This window comes from Salmo salar, chromosome 13 (genome assembly GCF_965601325.2).
Source record: "Salmo salar chromosome 13, fSalSal1, whole genome shotgun sequence".
NCBI classification, from domain to species: Eukaryota; Metazoa; Chordata; class Actinopteri; order Salmoniformes; family Salmonidae; genus Salmo; species Salmo salar.
In genome coordinates this window covers 62,802,192-62,821,046 of record NC_138303.1, presented here as the reverse complement: position 1 = coordinate 62,821,046, position 18,855 = coordinate 62,802,192, and the positions used below count along the sequence as shown (strand labels likewise).

At 41.4% G+C, this 18,855-nt stretch overlaps 1 protein-coding gene across 17 annotated transcripts in view; it reads right to left on the bottom strand.

The window, feature by feature from the left end:
• The window catches only part of dlg2 (discs, large homolog 2 (Drosophila)), a 405,714-nt gene that overhangs the window by 294,086 nt on the left and 92,773 nt on the right, over window positions 1-18,855 (bottom strand). For all 17 annotated transcript variants that reach the window (XM_082960249.1, XM_082960254.1, XM_082960252.1 and 14 more), the window contains one exon: window positions 13,668-13,816. In XM_082960249.1, coding sequence (XP_082816375.1) covers window positions 13,668-13,816 — 149 coding nt within the window. The remainder of the gene's footprint in view (window positions 1-13,667; window positions 13,817-18,855) is intronic.

Sequence of the window (18,855 nt, the reverse complement as noted above, 5' to 3'; positions counted from 1 at the left end):
TACCAATCAGTGTTCAGCCAATCAGTGTTCAGGGCTCCAACTGCCCGGTTTATAACAGTGGTAAAGAACTGCTCCCATAGCCTACATTGTAGTAGGACAGGTGAACCCATCTCTGAATTCAAAGTCCCCTGTGACTTTTATAATCCCTTCATTTAGCCCCATGCATCTACTAAACTTACACATCCACTCCTTTAACACCAAGGGCTTTAGAACGGCATATTAGTTTCAGATCTACACACATACAGTTGAAGTCGGAAGTTTACATACACTTAGGTTGGAGTCATTAAAACTCGTTTTTCAACCACTCCACAAATTTCTTGTTAACAAACTATAGTTTTGGCAAGTCGGTTAGGACAATTGTTTACAGGCAGATTATTTAACTTATAATTCATTGTATCACAATTCTAGTGGGTCAGAAGTTTACATACACTAAGTTGACTGTGCCTTTAAACAGCTTGGAAAATTCCAGAAAATGATGTCATGTCTTTAGAAGCTTCTGATAGGCTAACTGACATCATTTGAGTCAATTGGAGGTGTACCTATGGATGTATTTCAAGAACTACCTTCAAACTCAGTGCCTCTTTGCTTGAGAAATAAAAAGAAATCAGCCAAGACCTCAGAAAAAAATGTGGAGACCTCCACAAGTCTGGTCCATCCTTAGGAGACATTTCCAAACGCCTGAAGGTGCCAGGTTCATCTGTACAAACAATAGTACGCAAGTATAAACACCATGGAACCATGCAGCCGTCATACCACTCAGGAAGGAGACGCGTTCTGTCTCCTAGAGATGAACGTACTTTGGTGTGAAAAGTGCAAATCAATCCCAGAACAACAGCAAAGGACCTTGTGAAGATGCTGGAGGAAACAGGTACAAAAGTATCTATATCCACAGTAAAACAAGTCCTATATCGACATAACCTGAAAGGCTGCTCGGTAAGGAAGAAGCCACTGCTCCAAAACCGCCATAAAAAAGCCAGACTATGGTTTGCAACTGCACATGGGGACAAAGATCGTACTTTGTGGAGAAATGTCCTCTGGTCTGATGAAACAAAGATAGAACTGTTTGGCCATAATGACCATCGTTATGTTTGGAGGAAAAAGGGGGACGTTTGCAAGCCGAAGAACACCATCCCAACCGTGAAGCACGGGGGTGGCAGCATCATGTTGTAGGGGTGCTTTTCTGCAGGAGGGACTGGTGCACTTCACAAAATAGATGGCTACATGAGGAAGGACAATTATGTGGATATATTGAAGCAACATCTCAAGACATCAGTCAGGAAGTTAAAGCTTGGTCGCAAATGGGTCTTCCAAATAGACAATGACCCCAAGCACACTTCCAAAGTTGTGGCAAAATGGCTTAAAGACAACAAAGTCAAGGTATTGGAGTGGTCATCACAAAGCCCTGACCTCAATCCCGTAGAGAATTTGTGTGCATAACTGAAAAAGTGTGTGCAAGCAAGGAGGCCTACAAACCTGACTCAGTTACACCAGCTCTGTCAGGAGGAATGGGCCAAAATTCACCCAACTTATTGTGAGAAGCTTGTGGAAGGCTACCCGAAACGTTTGACCCAAGTTAAACAATTTAAAGGTAATGCTACCAAATACTAATTGAGTGTATGTAAACTTCTGACCCACTGGGAATGTGATGAAAGAAATAAAAGTTGAAATAAATAATTCTCTCTACTATTATTCTGACATTTCACATTCTTAAAATAAAGTGGTGATCCTAACTGACCTAAGACATGGATTTTTTACTAGGATTAAATGTCAGGAATTGTAAAAACTGAGTTTAAATGTATTTGGCTAAGGTGTATGTAAACTTCCGACTTCAACTGTACATACAGTACCTGTCAAAAGTTTGGACACACCCACTCATTCAAGGCTTTTTCTTTATTTGTATTATTTTCTACATTGTAGAATAATAGTGAAGACATCAAAACTATGACATAACACATATGGAATCATGTAGTAACCAAATTTCTTTGGGGTCATAGTCCTGCTGAAAAACAAATGATAGTCCCACTAAGCGCAAACCAGATAGGATGGCATATCGCTGCAGAATGCTGTGGTAGCCTTGCTGGTTAAGTGTGCCTTGAATTCTAAATAAATCACTGACAGTACCACCAGCAAAGCACCCCCACACCATCACACTTCCTCCATGCTTCACAATGGGAACCACACATGTGGAGATCATCCGTTCACCTACCCTGCGTCTCACAAAGACACGGTAGTTGGAACCAAAAATCTAAAATTTGGACTCATCAGACCAAAGGACAGATTTCCACTGGTCTAATGTTTGAGGGGCTCCCGAGTGGTGCAGCAGTCTAAGGCACTGTATCTTAGTGCTAGAAGCGTCACTACAGACCCTGGTTCGATTCCATAGGGCAGCGCACAATTGACCCAGTGTTATCCGGGTTAAGGTTTGGCCGGGGTAGGCAATCATTGTAAATAAGAACTGACTTGCCTAGTTAAACAAAGGATAAATAAAAAAAATGTCCATTGTTCGTGTTTCTTGGCCCAAGCAAGTCTCTTCTTATTATTGGTGACCTGGCCTCCACTGGGATTCTCTGCCTCTAACCCTATTACGGGGGCTGAGTCACTGGCTTACTGGTGCTCTTCCATGCCGTCCCTAGGAGGGGTGCGTCACTTGAGTGGGTTGAGTCACTGATGTGATCTTCCTGTCCGGCTTGGCGCCCCACTCGGGTTTGTGCCGTGGGGGAGATCTTCGTGGGTTATACTCGGCCTTGTCTCAGGATGGTAAGTTGGAGGTTGAAGATGTCCCTCTAGCGGTGTGGGGGCTGTGCTTTGGCAAAGTGGGTGGGGTTATAGCCTGCCTGGTTGGCCCTGTCCGGGGGTATCGTCAGACGGGGCCACAGTATCACCCGACCCCTCCTGTCTCAGCCTCCAGTAATTATGCTGCAATCGATTGTGTCGGGGGGCTAGGGTCAGTCTGTTAAATCTGGAGTATTTCTCCTTTCTTATTCGTTGTCCTGTGAATTTAAGTATGCTCCCTCTAATTCTCTCTCTTCTTTTCTCTGAGGACCTGAAACCTAGGACCATGCCTCAGGACTACCTGGCCTGATGACTCCTTGCTGTCCCCAGTCCACCTGGACGTGCTGCTGCCTGCAGCTATGGAACCCTGACCTGTTCACCGGACGTGCTACCTTGTCCCGGACCTGCTGTTTTCGACTCGCTCTCTCTACCGCACCTGCCGTCTCTAATTCCGAATGATCGGCTATGAAAAGCCAACTGATATTTACTCCTGAGGTGCTGACCTGTTGCACCCTCTACAACCACTGTGATTATTATTATTTGACCTTGCTGGTCATCTATGAACATTTGAACATCTTGGCCATGTACTGTTATAATCTCCACCCGGCACAACCAGAAGAGGACTGGCCACCCCTCAGAGCCTGGCTCCTCTCGAGGTTTCTTCCTAGGTTCCTGCCTCTTTAGGGAGTTTTTCCTAGCCACTGTGCTTCTACATCTGCATTGCTTGATGTTAGGGGTTTTAGGCTGGGTTTCTGTTTAGCACTTTGTGACATCGGCTAATGTAAAACGGGCTTAATAAATACTTTTGATTGATTGAAATGAATTTGATAGTAGTGGTTTCTTTACAGCAATTCGACCATGAAGTCCTGATTCACTCTGAACAGTTGATGTTGAGATGTGTCTGTTACTTGAACTCTGTGAAGCATTTATTTGGGCTGCAATCTGAGGTGCAGTTAGCTCTAATGAACTTATCCTCTGCAGCAGAGGTAACTCTGGGTCTTCCTTTCCTGTGGCGGTCCTGGTGAGAGCCATTTTCATCATAGCGCTTGATGGTTTTTGCGACTGCACTTGAAGAAACTTCCAAAGTTCTTGACATTTTCCGGATTGTCTGGCCTTCATGTCTTAAAGTAATGATGAACTGTCGTTTCTCTTTGCTTATTTGAGCTGTTCTTGCCATAATATGGACTTGGTATTTTTTCAAATAGGGCTATCTTCTGTCACAACAACTGATTGGCTCAAACGCATTAAGAAAGAAAGAAATTCCACAAATTAACAAGTCACACCTGTTAATTGAAATGCATTCCAGGTCACTATCTCTATGCTTGTATGGATGTCAACCCCGGATTTGACAAATATCCACTTTGTTAGATCAGATTTGTTTGAATGTGCGCCAATCCGGCGTCTTTCTTCTAAGTTAAGAACATTGTTGTACAGGAGTGACTATCCCTTTCTAATTTGTCAATTCTTAAAGATCCCATCACAGGCAAGATCCCCTGCATGGCTTACAGTGTTGAAGTAACAGTGGCACAATTATTCCAAAAGATTGCCTTTCTCAAATGAGTGTTCATTCAGGACTGCAGGGTGTGACTCAGTACTCAAGAGTATTCAGGTAAAAAGATAAAATGATCTAGAAATGTTCTACCTCCAGCTCCATTTCGAGGACCTATTAAAAGAAGTCTGACTAATTGTGGAAACTCTTGCTTTCATCAAATGGCAAGCATTTATAACCCTCACCCCTTCAGCTCTCTCCATTCATTGATTTTAATTATAATGTCACAGGCCTGGCCCCATCACACAAAATTACTCTGCTGACAAACACAGGCTTTCATGCAATTCTTTTCTGAAGCTATTCCAAACAAGGAAATAACAGGAGAGGCAACAGAGCGGTGCCGGCAACAGAGCGGTGTCGGCAACAGAGTGCTGGACTGTATAGCACTAGCTAATTGGCCTTTGAGAGAGAAAGGCCACTAATGTTGCAAGAGAGAGTAGGCATTCTCATTTTGACACCAAACCCACCACCACTGGTGTGAGTGGCCAAAGAGCTCTATTTTGAACGTTTGCTACGTTGCGGAACAGTTTGTACTGAACGACACGTTTCCCCAAAACGTTGTTGTACATTCTTGAACAGACTTGGAGGTACGTTTGCATCCGTTTGGTGGGTGCGGCGAGCAGTGGCTTTAAGCAATGAATGATGTATTTAAAAAGGGCAGTGGCCATGCTGACAGCGTTCCCCAAGCCACAACCCCTCCCAGTCTTTTCAAATGGTCGTTCAGTACAGCACCATTTCCGTTTAACTCAAATCAATCAAATCAAATTTTATTAGTCACATGCGCCGAATACAACAGGTGTAGACCTTACAGTGAAATGATTACTTACAAGCCCCAAACCAACAATGCAGTTCCAAAAAATATGGATAAGAATAAGAAATAAAAGTAACAAGTAATTTAAGAGCAGCAGTAAAATAACAATAGCGAGACTATATACAGTGGGGTACCAGTACAGAGTCAATGTGTTGTGGCACTGGTTAGTTGAGGTAATATATACATGTAGGTAGAGTTATTAAAGTGACTATGCATAGATGATAACAACAGAGAGCAGCAGCGGTGTAAAATGGGGGGGGGGGGGGCAATGCAAATACCCTGGAATGCCATTTGATTAGTTGTTCAGGAGTTATGGCTTGGGGGTAGAAGCTGTTTAGAAGCCTCTTGGACCTAGACTTGGCGCTCCGGTACCGCTTGCCGTGCGGTAGCAGAGTGAACAGCTTATGACTTGGGTGGCTGGAGTCTTTGAACATTTTTAGGGCCTTCCTCTGACACCGCCTGGTATAGAGGTCCTGGATGGCAGGAAGCTTGGCCCCGGTGATGTACTGGGCCATTCGCACTACCCTCGGTACTGCCTTGCGGTCAGAAGCCGAGCAGTTGCCATACCAGGCAGTGACGCAACAAGTCAGGATGCTCTCGATGGTGCAGCTGTAGAACCTTGAGGACGTGAGGACCCATGCCAAATCTTTTCAGTCTCCTGAGGGGGAAACTGTTTTGTCGTGCCCTCTTCATGACTGTCTTGGTGTGCTTGGACCATGTTAGTTTGTTGGGGATGTGGACACCAAAGAACTTGAAGCTCTCAACCTGCTCCACTGCAGCCCCGTCGATGAGACTGGGGGCGTGCTCGGTCTCTTTTTCCTGTAGTCCACAATCATCTCCTTTGTCTTGTTCACATTGAGGAAGAGGTTGTTGTTCTGGCTCCACATGGCCAGGTCTCTGACCTCCTCCCTGTAGGCTGTCTCGTCATTGTCGGTGATCAGGCCTACCACTGTTGTGTCATCAGAAAACTTAATGATGGTGTTGGAGTCGTGTCTGGCGTGCAGTAATGAGTGAACAGGGAGTACAGGAGGGGACTGAGCACACACCCCGGAGGTGCTCCTGTGTTGAGGATCAACGTGGCAGTTGTGTTGTTACCTTCCCTTACCACCTGGGGGCGTCCCGTCAGAAAGTCCAGGATCCAGTTGCAGAGGTCCTGTTTAGTCCCAGGGTCCTATGGTGTTGAACGCTGAGCTGTAGTCAATGAATAGCATTCTCACATAGGTGTTCCTTTTGTCCAGGTGTGAAAGGGCAGTGTGGAGTGCAATAGAGATTGCATCGTCTGTGGATCTGTTGGGGCGGTATGCAAATTGGTGTGGGTCTAGCTTTTCTGGGACAATGGTGTTGATGTAAGCCATGACCAGCCTTTCAAAGCATTTCATGGCTACAGACATGAGTGCTACGGGTCGGAAGTCATTTAGGCAGGTTACCTTAGTGTTTTTTGGCACAGGCACTATGGTGGTCTGCTTAAAACATGTAGGTATTACAAACTCGGACAGGGAGAGGTTGAAAATGTCAGTGAAGACACTTGCCAGTTGGTCAGCGCATGCTCGCAGTACACGTCCTGGTAATCTGTCTGGCCCCGCAGCCTTGTGAATGTTAAGCTGTTTAAAGGTCTTAATCACACCAGCTGAGGAGAGCGTGATCACACAGTCTTCCAGAACAGCTGGTGCTCTCATGCATTTGTTATTTGCCTCGAAGCGAGCATAGAAGTAGTTTAGCTCATTTGGTAGGTTTGTGTCACTGGACAGCTCTCGGCTGTGCTTCCCTTTGTAGTCTGTAATGGTTTGCAAGCCCTGCCACATCCGACGAGCTTCAGAGCCGGTGTAGTACGATTCGATCTTAGTACCATATTGACGCTTTGCCTATTTGATGGGTCATCGGGGGGCATAGTGGGATTTCTTATAAGCTTCTGGGTTAGAGTCCCGCTCCTTGAAAGCAGCAGCTTTAGCCTTTAGCTCAGTGCGAATGTTGCCTGTAATCCATGGCTGGGGTATGGTCACTGTGGGGACTACGTCATCGATGCACTTATTGATGAAGCCAATGACTGATGTGGTGTACTCTTCAATGCCGTCGGAGGAATCCCGGAACATATTCTAGTCTGTGCTAGCAAAACAGTCCTGTAGCTTAGCATCTGCTTCATCTGACCACTTTTTTATTGATCTAGTCACTGGTGCTTCCTGCTTTAATTTTTGCTTGTAAGCAGGAATCAGGAGGATAGAATTATGGTCATATATGCCAAATGGAGGGCGAGGGAGAGCTTTGTACGCGTCTCTGTGTGTGGAGTATAGGTGGTAGAGTTTTTTTCCCCCTCTGGTTGCACATTTAACATGCTGATAGAAATGAGGTAAAATGGATTTAAGCTTCCCTGCATTAAAGTCCCAGGCTACTAGGAGTGGCGCCTCTGGGTGAGCGTTTTTGTTCGCTTATGGCGGAATACAGCTCATTCAATGCTGTGTTAGTGCCAGCCTCTGACAGTGGTGGTATGTAAACAGATACGAAAAATACAGATGAAAACTCTAGGTAGATAGTGTGGTCTGCATCTTATCATGAGCAATAGCTCGAGACTTCCTTAACAAAAATCATGAATTGCTTTATTTTCAAACATGAAGTTTAGGAGTCAGGGTGTGGGACAGCCACCTCTCAATAGAAACAGGTATATACAGTGGTGGAAAAAGTATTCAATTCTCATACTTGAGTAAAAGTAACGATACCTTAATAGAAAATTACTCAAGTAAAAGTCACCCAGTAAAAAACTACTTGAGTAAAAGTCTAAAAGTATTTGGTTTTAAATATACTTAAGCATCATAAGTAAATGTAGTTGCTAAAATATACTAAATTAAATATCAAAAGTAAAAGTAAAATTCCTTATATTTAGCAAACCAGGCGGCACTAATTTCTTGTTATTTATTTATTTTACGGATAGCCAGGGTCACACTCCAACACTCATATATAATTTAAAAACAAAGCATGTGTGTTCAGTAAGTCCGCCAGATCAGAGGCAGTTGGGATGACCAGGGATGTTCACTTGATAAGTGTCTGAATGGGACCATTTTCGGTCCAGCTAAGCATTCAAAATGTAAGGAGTACTTTTGGGTGTCAGGGAAAACGTATGGAGTTAAAAGTACATACTTTTCTTTAAAAATGAAGTGAAGTAAAAGTAGTCAAAAATATGAATAGTAAAGTACAGATACTCAAAAAAACCTACTTAAGTAGTACTTTAAAGTATTTTTACATCAATGGGTATATAAACAATGACTGTAGTATATTAATTTACCATTTGTTTGTTATTTCCTTGGAATTAATTAGAATATATCATGATATAATTCAATGTTCTAAGTTTGGAGACTTAACTGTTTTTTTATCGTTTTGTCACAACACAACTGACTGGCTCAAGCGCATTAAGAAGGAAAGAAATTCCACCAATTAACTTTTAACAAGGCACACCTGTTAATTGAAATGTATTCCAGGTGACTACCTCATGAAGCTGGTTAAGAGAATGCCAAGATTGTGCAAAGCTGTCATCAAGGCAAAGGGAGGCTACTTTGAAGAATCTCAAATATAAAATATATTTTGATAACACTTTTTTGGTTACTACATGATTCCATGTGTGTTATTTCATAGTTTTAATGTCTTCACTATTATTCTACAATGTAGAAAATAATTTAAAAAATAAAGAAAAACCCTGGAATGAGATGTGTCCAAACTTTTGACTGGTACTGTATTTATAATTTATAAGTCCAGAAATAGATGTAGCAACTACAGATTGCCCCTTTAAGTCTATCAAACGTGTGCGAGTTTGAGCATGTGTCCATTAGGCCTACGGATTTATATTTTTTAATCAGCATGAATTACATTGAGCAATAAAAGCCCCACTTTTTGCAATCGCTTACATGTAATGGATTACATGTAATCTGTTACTCCCCAACCCTGGGAGTAACAACTTTGGCTGTGGTGGTCATGAAATTTAGTCAGCCCGTGATTGTCAAGCAAATAACTGTCGGTATCACGGTAATTGACTGTTAATTAACAAACACATTTAGCATCGGCTGGCTTCCACACACAGCCTACAAGCCATTTTTAAAAAGTCTCTAATAAATCCATGTAATATAGCATACACCTTCACAATAAATCCATTATTTATTTTAGACAGGTCTAAAGAAGCATGATATGAAGAAAATGTATTCTATTTCAGAAGAACAGAATAGCATACTCTGATACTCTGAGCTGACCTTATGTTAAGTCCTGATCTGGCTATGCCAAATGGCTGTGGGCTACACTACCGTAAATTCCGGACTATAAGCCGCAACTCTTTTCCCACGCTTTGAACATCGCGGCTTAAACAACGACGCGGCTAATATATGGATTTTTCCCGCTTTCAATTTTTTTTTCTACAAAAAAACACATTCTGTGACGTGCTCAGTTTTTTGGCGGCATGAAGCTTTCATTTAGACCAATGAAATTGCCGAATGGGTAAAGGTCAAACAACTTTTTTGTTTACTGTTTAGATTAAATCGAGCGCTCTCAAACTTCCCATCATTCTGATTACGGTAGTCATTTTGTCACCCTCATCATGGCAAAGACACGGAGAAATGCATATGATGCAGCTTTCAAGTTGAAGGCGATTGATCTGGCTGTTGGGAAAGGAAATAGAGCTGCTGCACGGGAGCTTGGTCTTAATGAGTCGATGATAAGACGTTGGAAACAGCAGCGTGAGGAATTGACTCAGTGCAAAAAGACAACTAAAGCTTACTGCTAATTTTTTATTTTTTGTTACAAGCCGTGTTTCGTTAAAGCCTATTTATTTTTGTTACAAGCCGTGTTTCGTTAAAGCCTGTGTAAAGTTAATTTGTTTCAATGTACCGGTAGGCACCTGCGGCTTATAGACATGTGCGGATTATTTATGTTCAAAATATATATATATTTTTTTAATTCAGTGGGTGCGGCTTATATTCAGGTGCGCTTAATAGTCCGGAAATTACGGTAGTTCATTTAGCAGACAAGATATCCTTATAATTCCATGGTACTATCTTAGATTATTTTACAGTATGAAGAATACAACTAAACAACGCTGAATAAAATATAAATATTTTCTCCAAACGGCTTTAGTGCGTGCCCACATGTGGCTATTCTGTGTTGAGCGGTTAACAAAGAAAATGTACTGCTATATGGTTCATTTAGAGTTATTAATGGAACTCTAGTTTGTTCTACAAACATTGGGCTATATGTTTTGATTTTTAATACATTGTAATACACTGCATGATGAGACTAATGATAATGCTTGAAAGGCATGAGCTCTGCTTTTTTTTTTTGCGCAGGCTGTTCACACTCCAATAGTCTCTCATTCACAATTTGGATTTTCATGAAGTGTTTGATTAGATTTTCAAATACATTTGCATTGATGTCAGAGTGATTAGTGGAACGATACTGCTGAGTACCAGGCAGTTATTAAGTTTGGTAGGCTACTAATGACCAGCAGCAGCATCAGAGCTTCGAGAAGCCAAACTACCGTGACTAAACAGTCATGTGGAATTTGACTGCCTTCATGACTCGTGACCATAATATGGTCACCGCAACAGCCCTAGTAACAACATGAATTTGTGCATGAGGCAGAAATGTGACACGAGTTTCGCCATCAGCTCGAAGACGGTGTCTTAGAAGAGGGGAGAGAGCTGAGTGACGGTCCGACTGCGAGATGCAGACCCTCTGATGCTCTTCCTCCGCTGAGACTGGCCATCAGATGCAGGCACCATCAGTCTAGTAAAATAAAGAAACCAAATGATTTAAATGTATGCTCACTCAGCTGTGCCTCACATGTAATACAACAAATTATGATATATTACAAGTGTGATCATGTACCTCAAGTTTTGAAATATACATTTTTGAATGGTCTGAGATTGGAAGGGAAATTCAAGCATATCCACTATTTAGTGATAATGTATTAGGCCTATAGCCTACTGCACAAATATGTGTTTTTAATAGGTTCATGTTGCAAAGGCTTATGTTTTTTAAGTAAAAAAAAAAAAATCGGAGCGGTAGATCTTGGCCTGCATTTTGACTCAGAAAGTGATTTAAGCTCAGAAAAAGTTGGTGACCACTGCCATAGTAGAATAGTTGACCTATTCAACTGTTCAGCCTGTCACATTCTATGCAAGAAAATAATATTCCTCGAGGTGCATTCAAATTGCGAGTGGCGCACAGGGAGAGAAATAAGAATGCCCAGCCATTGTAGCCTACAACATTCTTAATGCAGTCGCGGGAAAACACACCTTTGAAAGCAGTTCGATGGCCACTTAAAAGAAGATCACTGAGCATTCTTGTGTTACTAAGCTACACTTATTTCTCAAAACCAAGAAATTCGTAAAATGCAACGTTTTAGAACCTGAGTTTTTAGCAGCGGGTTGGTTTATGCACGTTAGCAGGCGCCAATGGCGTTAAATGCATAGGGAAGACCGGGGCTAAATGTAACAAGGGTCAGGTGTAACAGGTCAGCCAACATTATATTCACAGTACATGATCCTTGGTTGGCTGACTGCCAGTGGAACGTTTTTTGGGGGAGACGTTCAAGTCATCAATACGTAGCCTAATGTTTAGACTTGAGTGTGTGGCCTAGCTAATGATTAGTCCAATGGGGTAAATGGGCAATACTCAGCCTATTTATTTATAGCCACTAAGCAGTTCAGCTACATCAGGTGATAATAATTGTTGCTAAATAGCACACCTGCCTGATAATATGGACTAATAAGTTATATTGGACTCATTTCAGGAAGGAAAAATTATATTTTAGATGTCAGCCTCATTTTATTTCCATTCATCTTAGAGTAGAATGTCCTTTTAAAAAGTCACCAGAACTGAAAATCTCGCAGTCAATATCCCTCCGCGACCTGAAGTATACTGTGATATATGCTTTTGTCTGTATATATTTAGGCTAGTATACCCCCCACCGGGCGTGCCGTGGAGCATATGGAGCGTTGCGCCGTGATTGGCTCAGTGTTCTGTCACTCATGGGAACAGAAATTAGATCAAACGTATCGGTGCTCATCGGCCATTGGAGATTAACATTACACAACAAGTTGTAAATCGCAAATTCAACAATGAGTGGTTAGGAAGGAATCAGTGACAGTGGTTAACTCTGCAAGTATTGCAAAGCAATCACTAACCTGCTATTCAGTGGAGTGGCTGTGTGGTCCCAAACCAGGGATTTAGGGGCTCTTTCTCGAGTTTAAAATGATAAGCATTCAACATTGGCCATGCTGTCAATGAAGCATGATTTGTGCCACGCTCAAAACAACTTTTAACTCGGAACTGCGAAAACTTGACTTCAGTGAGTTCAAGACAACTGGGAAGTCGGGAATAAACGAGTTCCGACTGAGAAAATAAGTATTGAACGGTCATCCAACTCGGAATTGTAAATCTGGCCTCTTTCTAGAGCTACGACCTGAAGATCAGTGACGTCATCATGATTCAACCTTGTTTTTTTTCAAAGTTCCTAGTTGTTTTGAAAGCACCACAAATCCAGAGAATGCCAGACATTGATGACAAAATTTGCCCACGATGGACAGCCGCAGCACCTTCCTGTTCAAGTGAGCACAGCACAACAAGGTGAGTCCAAAAATGTCTTGTGTGCTGCTGCATAAATGATGTAATATGCCAGGGAGATAGTATTACATTCTCAGCTACAGTATACTTAAGTGTATGTTGGGTAGTAAGATGTTAGTAGCCCTAATAATTTGGTATATTTACCCCTCTTAATTTTTATTATATTGACTACGTCCGTCCTAGTTCGCTCATTAATGTCTTAATCGAAATTACGGATTGCCTCTTAACTGCTTGTCGTCCCCACTTCCCACGAGCCGTGTTGTGACAAAAACTCACTCATTCTTATGTTGAATAAATGTATCGTATAGTGTGTGTGTGTGTGGCAGGCTTGCAATGATGGCAACAAAACAACATTTGAGAGTGTGCTGACCCTGGTGCTAGAGGGGGTACGCAGCTGGAGGTTGAATGTGTGAAGGGGTACGGGACTATAAAAAGTTTGGGAACCACTGTTCTAGGTCATGTAGTATGCTTCGTGGACTTCACTGGACAGATGTTGCTCTCCGGTTTTATGATGAAAAAAAACTGGTTGAATACATTCTGCCACTGTGTGACTGTTGTCCTCTTATAGTCTCGGCCTTAGGCCTATACAGTATATCACAGTGGCATATGAACTAACAGGTCATAGAGCAAACATCACAATAATCACAACACATAAGTTGTAATTTGGCTTTTTTACCCCTGGCTTGGCTTCTCAAGTGAATTTACCCACACACCGCTACTGCTTAAACTATGATACAGAAAAACGTATCTTATTGTGATATTATTTCATAGTGTTTTTTAAAGTCATCTAGCTTCCTCTTTGGTGAAATAGGACCACTACCACAGAACTACAAGGAGAAGAAACGGCCTCCCTATTCAAGTCAATTATCCCTTATTGGGTGGACTGGCAGGACTCATTATATTTCTATGCCCACTACTCTGAGGTCCCATCAGGCTCACCTCTGTTGGGCAGGCATGTTGTAGCACCGTGGTGGGGAAGCCCGTGCCTGTTTGCTCCCACTTGTCAGCCATGTGGTTGATCTCTTCCAGCTTCTGCTCGCAGCTCTTTTGGGTGTTCAGCAGCGTCACCTCATAGATCTCCTGGATATCTGTGAAACACATGACGGATACACATTGGAGCATATACAATACTTAGAAATGTCTCGAGAGGAAATATGGATGAAAACAGCCACATGACAGGCCTTTCGCTAATTCCGGAGTAAGTCAGCAGACTTTCATTTACTGCAGGTCAACATGCTGCGTTTCAGATGTACATGCGAATGGGGGTCTTGGATTAAACCAACGATCACAGCCTTATTGGTCAAAATAAATGGGGGCAATTTGTGAAATTAAATCACCGGTACTGATATTAGATGCCATAGCAGAAGAACATCATTGACGTATCGCCAAATGCTCTTGTGAAGTATATCTGAGAAACATTTTAAGGGAAAGAAGCTGAGTAATTCCCAACGATGTAGTAGTACAATGCAGTTAACTTGCTCTGGATATCTGCGTTGCATATGTCGGGAATTCACTCTTACAGAATGATACTAAACTGAGTTATAAAGTACAAACGACATTATTCTATAGGGTTGTATCAGTGCTAGGCAGGTTCTCAAGGTAAAGAAACCACAAACAAACAAAAAGCAAATAGCTGTAAGCACTAAATATATCTTCAGCTCTGCTCCCAGTCCTTAGGCTTAGTGATGAATAGCAGCTGATGCTTCTTGATCGAGCAGTTGACAACAGTCTGGTGTGCGCTGAAGAAGCTTGGTCAAAGCCGTTTTTCATTAAGTGTCAATTATACAGTGAAAAAGCAGTTACGAAACGAATGTATTTAATTCGTTTATTGTGTCATTTCATTATTCAGTATGCTAACTAACTTTCCAATTATTTGGTTACCAAAATTTAGTAATAATGATTTACAAAATGTTCAGTAAATCATTAATGTCTTAAATGAAGTTATTATAAAGTGTTACTTGATGAACCAGTTCTTGCATAATGTATTAATTGTGCATTGCATTAGACAATAGGCATTGAACAGACTTTCCATCTGTACATACCTAGACAGAGAAGCCTACTCACTTGCATAAAACATTGCCTTTGAAGTGTGTCTTTAGCCAATAATCCACTCCTTGCCAAAGAGGCTGGCGTTCAACATGCAGCTGGATTCACGGCGGAGTTGTTCATTGGTTGTGGAAAATAACATTAATAGAATCGAAAATAGAATTACAATTATAGCAAAGTAAAAAACAAACATTTAGCTGTTAACTAGGCAAGTTGTATTTTGAAGCTTAAAATCTAAGCTAAGAAGTTTTGTGGTTGGAATTGGGGTATTTATTTAGTTTGAGAATTTAGAACTTTTAACATATTGGTTTCTTCTGGACTAACCAAAAAATTGTTGTTCAGCAATCGAAAACCAACGAGTTCAGAGGGGAGAAAAAAGTGAGTGTTCCAATATTTGCATAATCGTTGTGATTGAAGGATAGCTGTGAGGGTTATCGAATCAGGATCAAATCCTCTGTTCTCCAAGAGCTCATTAATGACAGAATGTTCATATTTGAAGATACTCCGAGTCAGTACTCATGTCATAAGAAGAAAACCCCCCTCGACAACATCCAGAAATTGGGGAAAACAAAAACATTCTCTCCAATTGATCCCCATTGTAAAATAAGCAACTTTGTCATGTATTTTTGTTATACAGAAATAGAACATGCCAAAAAGCTGCTGTGTTGGTCAATGTACAAAAATCCTGACCTACGGTTCACAACGCTCCCACGTAGGCAAAGAGAGCCTGTGAAAAGAACCCTGTGGCTTCAGGCTATTCAGCTTGGGAGAGTGGGAAATGTGGAGACCCAGTGTCCAAGTCGTCTACACAAAGCTACATTATACAGTACTAGTCAAAAGTTTGGACACACCTACTCATTTATGGGTTTTTATTTTTAATATGTTCTACATTTTAGAATAATAGTGAAGACATCAAAACTATGTAGTAGACCAAAAAATAAACAGGTGTGCCTTGATAAATGTTAATTTGGGGAATTGATTTCCTTCTTAATGCATTTGAGCCAATCAGTTGTGTTGTGACAAGGTAGGGGTGGTATACAGGAGACAGCCCTATTTGGTAAAAGACCAAGTCCATATTATGGCAAGAACAGCTCAAATAAGCAAAGAGAAATTACAATCTATCCTTACTTTAAGACATTAAGGTCAGTCAATGAGGAAAATTTCAAGAACTGTGAAAGTTTCTTCAAGTGCAGTCGCAAAAACCATCAAGCGCTATGATGAAACTGGCTCCCCTGAGGACCACCACAGGAAAGGAAAACCCAGAGTTACCTCAGCTGCAGAGGATAAGTTCATTAAAGTTAACTGCATCTCAGATTGCAGCCCAAATAAATGCTTCACAGAGTTCAAGTAACAGACACATCTCAACATCAACTGTTCAGAGGAGACTGTGTGAATCAGGCCTTCATGATCGAATTGCTGCAAAAAAAACACTACTAAAGGACACCAACAAAAAGAAGAGACTTGCTTGGGCCAAGAAACACGAGCAATGGACATTAGACTGGTGGAAATCTGTCCTTTAATCTGAAAAGACCAAATTTGAGATTTTTGGTTCCAACCGCCGTGTCTTTGTGAGATGCAGAGTAGGTGAATTGATGATCTCCGCATGTGTGATTCCCACCATGAAGCATGGAGGAGGTGTGATAGTGATTTGCTCGTGACACTGTCAATGATTTATTTATAATTCAAGACACACCTAACCAGCATGTCTACCACAGCATTCTGCAGGCATACGCCAACTCATCTGGTTTGCGCTAAGTGAGACTATCATTTATTTTTCAACAGGACAATGACCCAACACACCGCCAGCCTGTGTAAGAGCTATTTGACCAAGGAGAGTGATGGAGTGCTGCATCAGATGACCTGGCCTCCACAATCACCTGACCTCAACCCAATTGAGATGGTTTGGTTTGAGTTGGACCACAGAGTGAAGGAAAAGCAGCCAACATGTGCTCAGCATATGTGGGAACTCCTTCAAGACTGTTGGAAAAGCATTCCAGGTGAAGCTGTTTGAGAGAATGCCAAGAGTGTGCAAAGCTGTCATGGCAAAGGGTGGCTACTTTGAAGAATCTAAACTATACACTACCATTCAAAAGTTTGGGGTCACTTAGAAATGTCTTTGTTTTTGAAAGAAAATGTAAAAAATTGGTCCATTAAAATAACATAAAATTGATCAGAAATACAGTGTAGACATTGTTAATGTTGTAAATGACTATTGTAGCTGGAAGCTGATTTTTTATGAGTTCCTCTGTCCAGTGTCGGTGTTCTTTTGCCCATCTTAATCTTTTCTTTTTATTGGCCAGTCTGAGATGTGGCTTTTTCTTTGCAACTCTGCCTAGAAGACCAGCATCCCAGAGTCGCCTCTTCACTGTTGACGTTGAGACAGGTGTTTTGCGTGTACTATTTAATGACGCTGCCAGTTGAGGACTTGTGAGGCATCTGTTTCTCAAACTAGACACCAATGTACTTGTCCTCTTACTCAGTTGTGCACCAGGGTCTCCCACTCCTCTTTCTATTCTGGCTAGAGCCAGTTTGCACTGTTCTGTGAATGGAGTAGTACACAGTATTATACGAGATCTTCAGTTTCAAGGGAATTTCTCGCATGGAATAGCCTTCATTTCTCAGAACAAGAATAGACTGACGAGTTTCAGAAGAAGGTACTTTGTTTCTGGCCATTTTGAGCCTGTAATCAAACCCACAAATGCTGATGCTCCAGATACTCAACTAGTCTAAAGAAGTTTTATTGCTTCTTTAATCAAGACAACAGTTTTCAGTTGTGCTAACATAATTGCAAAAGGGTTTTCTAATGATCAATTAGCCTTTTAAAATTATAAACTTGGATTAGCTAATACAACGTGCCATTGGAACACAGGAGTGATGGTTGCTGATAATGGGCGTCTGTACGCCTATGTAGATATTCCATAAAAAAAATCTGCTGTTTCCAGCAACAAGTCATTTACAATATTATCAATGTCTACACCATATTTCTGATCAATTTTGTGTTATTTTAAATGGACAAAATAAGTTGCTTTTATTTAAAAAACAAGGACATTTCTAAGTGACCCCAAACTTTTGAATGGTAGTGTATTTTGATTTGTTTAACCTGTTAGGGCTAGGGGGCAGTATTGACACGGCTGGATAAAAAACATACCCGATTTAATCTGGTTACCACTCCTACCCAGTATCTAGAATATGCATATACTTATTACATATGGATAGAAAACACCCTAAATTTTCTAAAACTGTTTGAATGGTGTCTGTGAGTATAACAGAACTCAAATGGCAGGTCAAAACCTGAGAGATTCCTTTACAGGAAGTGGCCTGTCTGACCATTTCTTGAACTTGTTTTCCATCTCTATCATTTACTAAGGATCTCTGCTCTAACGTGACACTTCCCACGTCTTCCATAGGCTCTCAGAGCCCGGGAAAAAACAGAATGTCGTCATTCCAGCCCCAGGCTGAAACACATTATCGCCTTTCTCAAGTGGCCGATCAAGGGACACTGGCTTATGCGCGTGACCCCGACCGCCCCCGCCTTTGGGATTTTTTCCTCTGTTTGCCGAAAAGGAGATTCCCTGTCGGAATATTATCGCTTTTCTACGAGAAAAATGTCGTAAAAATTGATTTTAAACAGCGGTTGACATGCTTCGAAGTACGGTAATGGAATACTTAGAATTTTATTGTCACGAATTGCGCCATGCGCGCGACACTTCTTTACTATTTCGGATAGTGTCTGGAACACACGAACAAAACGCCGCTATTCGGATATAACGATGGATTATTTTGGACCAAACCAACATTTGTTATTGAAGTAGCAGTCCTGGGTGTGTATTCTGACGAAGACAACAAAAGGTAATCAAACTTTTATAATAGTAAATATGATTATGGTGAGTGCTAAACTTGCCGGGTGTCTAAATAGCGAGCCCGTGATGCCTGGGCTATGTACTTAGAATATTGCAAAATGTGCTTTCACCAAAAAGCTATTTTAAAATCGGACATATCGAGTGCATAGAAGAGGTCTGTATCTATAATTCTTAAAATAATTGTTATGCTTTTTGTGAACGTTTATCGTGAGTAATTTAGT